The 6,000-nt window shown below is 25.9% G+C and overlaps 1 protein-coding gene across 1 annotated transcript; it reads left to right on the top strand.

Moving 5' to 3' along the window:
- Nucleotides 1–2,864: 2,864 nt before the first annotated feature.
- LOC107019094 lies at nucleotides 2,865–5,103 on the top strand. Its single transcript, XM_015219670.2, has 5 exons — nucleotides 2,865–3,188; nucleotides 3,865–3,967; nucleotides 4,328–4,455; nucleotides 4,596–4,650; nucleotides 4,936–5,103. The coding sequence occupies exons 1-5, from the start codon at nucleotides 3,063–3,065 to the stop codon at nucleotides 4,950–4,952; spliced, it is 429 nt and encodes a 142-aa protein (XP_015075156.1). The 5' UTR covers nucleotides 2,865–3,062; the 3' UTR covers nucleotides 4,953–5,103.
- Nucleotides 5,104–6,000: the final 897 nt, after the last annotated feature.

Genomic DNA, 6,000 nt, shown 5'->3' with positions numbered 1-6,000 from the left:
TATATATATATATATATATATATTCTCCAAGTCCTAAAGGAATAATTCCCAAAACAAAAAATGAGGTTGAAATAAGAGAGGTACTTTTGACATTTTGTTCACATGGCTATGTCCTTATCTTAAATTGAAAAAAAAAAAATATATTCTATGCTTAGTATTGTGCCCACGTAATATAATATCTGCTTAATTTGTGTCTACTCTCGTCTCAATTTATGTGATATTTTTTTCTAAAATCAAATAATTTAAATTTAATTGATGATTTATGCATAAAATCTCTAATTTTTTTGAAATAAAATTAATATATTTATAAACTATGTAAAAAAATACTATAAATTTCAATAATTAACAATTAAAATATTTAAAAAAATGTATAAAAAATTTACGATCAAAGATATATACTAGTTTAACTCTTGAAATGCGAAAAACACAACTACATAAATTGAGACGAAAAAATATATACTAATTTAACTCTCGAAATACGAAAAACACCACTACATAAATTGAGACGAAAGAGCAGACATATATATATATGTATATATTGGTCCAAAGAGAAGAATGGAATCAAAAGGCAAAGGTAATGGAGAAAGAGGAGTCAACTGTTTGTTTTCATGAATGGTGAGGGACACTCCAACATATTCGAATAGAATTTAAGGTATATATTTATATATATACGCTGATAATATAAAGATATTTTTGAGTTATCGGATTGCCACCAAAATTATAATCTTCATAGTTATATATTAACCAATTAGTATTTTTATGTACAAATATAGGATCTAAATAAAAGTTATCAAATTCGTCTAATTAAATCTGTATAGCTGATGTTTTTATTATTATCATATAGAGATTAATAATGACATTACAACCATTGCCATCCATCAGTATCATCGTTAATTATCAGTTGTCGTTAATTACTATTCACCATGAACAACTATTATTAATCACTATTGTCGGTGACTACCACATCTATTATTGTAATTATATTCACTGCTAGCATTATCATCGTCACCTCTATCATCATTATCAACCACTATAGACCATCATGGATCAATCCTTACTACTAATTAACTATTTCCATCATCACAACTATCATTACCGATGCCAACTAGCACTAACACAACATTACTCACCACACATTCATCAATCACTACTATCAACATCGTCAATTAACTTTCCAATAATCCTAACACCATTATCAAATTTTCACTATCATGTTAGTTACTACAACACCAATCACAATCATCACTATTGTCACCTCCACCATCATTATCACACAATCTATCTCTACTACTAACCATCGCCACCATCACAATTAACACCGTTGTCAACTACCACCAATACATATATCCTCAATCATAACAATTATCAACACTGTTAACTACTAATATCAATCAATTGACATTCCCATAAACCTAGTCACTACAACATCAACCACCTTATCACAACCATCACTATCATCTTATGCATATTCAGATATATTAAAAGAAATAAAACTATTCGATATTCATATAATGATTCAGATATATAATTTAGATTAAGGTGTTGTAAACTCAATAAGAATAATTAATGCCTTAGTATCTTTTCAATAATTTTAGTCATACAAATATTTTTTATGATTTAATTAATTAATTAACCCAACTTGGAAGACAGATTTAGATGACCTTATCCATCTATCTAATTAGTATCTTTTTTTTGGGAGTCTCACGTGGTCTTACTTCTCAAATACCCCCTCTTCTCCTTTGACTTTGTAAATTATTTCCACAAGTGCTAAGAATATTTATAGTATTTTTGAATCTTTAATTTTATTTTTTTTAATTTCAATAACTTTATATATATCCAATTTATACATTCCCCTAATTGGCTTAAAAGATACTTGTTGTAATGTAGTTTTAATTATCCCACATAACATATACATATAACAACAAAAACTTTTATTAAGAATAAAATAAGTAATGTATAGTGATATTTTATCGATAGATATAGTGCATCAAATGAGACTGTAATTTTTTTTTTTAGATATGAGAAAAATCCTTAATAGTGTAAGATAATCAAATTTTAATACAAATATAATATATCGAGTGATCAAAATGTATAATGATGCTTGTTGTATAGACAAATGTGACCTTGTTAGAAGTGTTGGGGACAAGCAACATGCCCACTTGCAGAATTTGTTCTCTATGTGTGAGCATTATTGAAGTGATAAAATGGGCCCTAATTCGAATAAACCATCTTGTATCGTTGACCCTTCCCCTTCCTAATAACTTTGCTTTGTGAGTTATCGATATTCGGGTGTTGTTGAAGAGTTTCATATCGGATCAAATGAAAAAAAAAATGTGTTATTTTTTTTGTATGATTTGAAATAATTTTTGTCTTCTAAATTAATATTTGAAATTAAATTAGACTTGAAATTCATACTCTGAGACAGGATAGCGTTAGATATGTGGGGGTGAATGGTGTATTTTAGGTTTACTTAATATAACTTTGGATAATCTCATTCTTGATATAATTTCTGCGGTTGAGTTAAGCTCAAAGTTAATATATTTATGATGATATTAGAATAAGGCTCGTCTCAATTCTTGATCTTGATATTGGCTCCATATTAAATTATACATAATTTAGATTTTCATTTCTAGGTATAACGTGTGCAGTATTGAAGAGTCTCACATCAAATAAAAAAATAATATATGGTCTGATTATATGATTTTGAGCAATTCTCAACTATTTTTTTTTAATATTTGAGATTAAGTTAGACTCATTATTCATTTAACCGACAAAGAAATAGTATCTGCCCCTGTGCATGGGGCAAATGTATCTTATGTTTTTTCTTTTGACACTATAAATAGAAGTGACAAATCTTTATTTCTTATCACAAAACACACAAGAAAACAACTTCACGTGCAATAATACTCCTCTCATATCTATAACACCAAAAATTTGTGTATTTTTTTTTTTAAAAAAATATATATTTGAGTGTCAATTAAGACAAAATAAAAATATTTTTTTTTCTATTTCAAAAGGACCTTAATATATCTATTTCTTGTTTAAATTTGTATTAATACTATATGGAAAAGGCAAAGCAAGTGATTGATTCCTCCTCCTCTTCTTCATCCTTCACCAATGAGCTATTTGGTCCCAAAGAGCCTTCAAACTCCACTCTCTTTGCTTCTGTTTTTGGTCCACCTTCCACGGTATTATCTCGTATTTTATTCTTATTATTAATGAAGTATTATTTTACGTGAAATAAGTGAAATTTTACATATTTTTTTAATTGTAAAAAGAAATTCAACGCTATAGATAATTCGTCAACTGAGCTACACCTATTATTTTTATGTTCATATACATTTTGGCATATGAAACTTTTTTTTCTTTTCATAGTTTCATTAGTTATTTTTTAAAAAAAAAGTTTTCTCCTAGTTTTAGATAAAGAAAATTAATCATCTTTTTTTTCCATGTTTGTATTAATTGTTCTTTTGTTTACTCAAGTAAGAATTAAAGTCTTTTTCTTACTTAAAGAAAATTGAAAGAAAAATGATTTTCTTAAACTCAGATAATAACTATTAATTGAATAAATATTCAGAGAACCCTCTTAGACTTTAGCTTATTAATTAAGCACATAATTAAAGAGAGTAGTTAGCAAAACCTCAAGTTTATCCACTAAAATAACTAAAAATTCAGGAAAAAAGGACTTGCTTTAGATTCTCTATTTTTTTCTTGTGTCTTATATTCATTAGCATCTTACAATGTGATTAACATGTTATTTACTATTTTTATTAGATTATTCATTAATAATAATTAAGATTTTTTTTTTGTAATTATCTATTAAATGACTTAATTATGTAAATTTTTTTAATTTTTGACTTTTAGGGACTTAGAAGGGATCCAATTCACTCAGTGGATCATAGAGGTTCATCAAGAATCCAAGATCAAGGCAACCAATATGGAAATAATACAAAATATGGGACTTCAGGTTAATTTCTTAAAATATATTTATATCATATAATGTCAACATCCTACTCTACGATAAGACTCTGCTACGAGTCGCAATCATGATTGAACATGATAGTTGTTTGACAATTTTTTAATTAAGAAATAAGAAATAAAGTTATGTCGTTATTACTTATGAACTATAATTTCTGACATAATAGTAAACGTAAGATTCTACTACGAGTCACAGTCATGATTGAACATGATAGTTGTTTGACGATTTTTTAATTAAGAAATAAGAAATAAAGTTATGTCGTTGTTGCTTATGAACTATAATTTCTGACATAATAATAAACGTTTGATTCTAACGATATATATGTATTTATTTTATTTTTTTTTACAGAAAATGGATCTAAAAGAAGTCAAAATGAAAAAGTAGAAGCTCCATGTAATTTAAGTTCATCTATTTACTATGGTGGCCAAGATGTTTATCCTCCAACTAATCAAACCACTGGCTCACAGAATAATATTGTAAGTATTTTTAGATATTTTTTTTTCACTAGTATATCATATATAATATATAATTAAATAATTAAAAACACACTAATTTTGTAAGTAATAAAATTTATTTTTTTTAACATTTTGTAATATTTTGTGGTTAATTTTATTAGGTAAAGAAAGATGGAGATGGTTCAAACTCTGCTTCAAGAGGAAATTGGTGGCAGGGTACGTTCTATGTATCTAATATAACGATAATTATATTATTGAATAATATTTTTACGTATCTTTTTTGACGATGTAAAAAGAAATTATTCTATTCTTTATTTTTGATTTGTGAAAATAAAAATTCGATAAAAAGATTTTTGTTAATAGAAAAAGGTGTTAGGCATCCTGAATCACGTGATTTTCGCATATTAATGATGATATATTATTTGATATTCGTTTAATTTAAATATGATATCTCTTTTTCCATTATTATTAATAAAAAAAAATTTTATTTTTTATTTTCAGGATCATTGTACTACTAAAAAGAGAAGTGGAGAGGATTAGTTGATGAATATTACAAAATTTCAGTTCTTCTTTTTTTTTTTTAATTTTTCTCTTTTTTAATTTTAGTTTGTAAATCGGTATAATATTAGTTACTATTTACAGTTTGCTGAAATAATTCTCTTATGTTCATCTCTAATAATCTTTTTAGTTTACTAAATATTTTTATTGATATTTTTGATAAGATAAGTAAAGGAATACATATGAACGTCACACACACAAAAAAATGGAGTGATATATCGATACTTTAAAGAAAATTTTATTTTATCAGATAAATTGTTATGAGTAGAAAATATCTTTTCGAACAGTTATATATGTTCATCAAACGGTATGATAGCATGCACGAATCCCTCCGTACTTAATTAAATATCTCAACTTCGTTGTCCAAGATTAAATTTGTACGTTTTATTTTTTTAAATAAATTGATCTTTAATTTTTATCCTTCAAATAAATTGAACTTTAACTTTTGGCTTTTAGCAATCGAACTTATGGTTAGCGGACCATAAGTTCTTTAGAAATTGACATCATTTCGAGCATAGCTTATGAAATATTATAATATAAGAATATAAACTTATGTTCCGTTAAAAAATATTTTGTTACGAAGAATATAAATTAAAGAGTACCACAAAATAGGATTTTAGTGCAAACTAGAGTGGGCTCTTAGAACTTTTGGATGAAGACCCAATAAGTATTGTCAAAGCCCAAACTCAAATACATTTTTTTTGCCCCTAAAGATGACTTAAATGTCTTTGAAACTATTTATATAAGTATAAAATTAAAATTACTTATAATCTAAAAAATTCCCCAATTTATGACTGATGTTAGTGTATAAGTCCTTTCCATATTTTTAATAATATTGGTATATAATGTATAAATAAGTTTAAAAAATATTTACAAGTTATTTTGATCACCTCAAAAACTTTACCATCAGATCATCAAGGATTGTGATGGAATGAATATGATCCTCTACCTTAAGAAGATAATTTCAACCCAAATTTATAAAATCGTCCTATTTAATTTACATTTTTA

The sequence above is a fragment of the Solanum pennellii genome, chromosome 5 (assembly GCF_001406875.1).
Source record: "Solanum pennellii chromosome 5, SPENNV200".
NCBI classification, from domain to species: domain Eukaryota; kingdom Viridiplantae; phylum Streptophyta; class Magnoliopsida; order Solanales; family Solanaceae; genus Solanum; species Solanum pennellii.
Note: the sequence above shows the minus strand (reverse complement) of the source record. Positions and strands in the feature narration are given on the sequence as shown.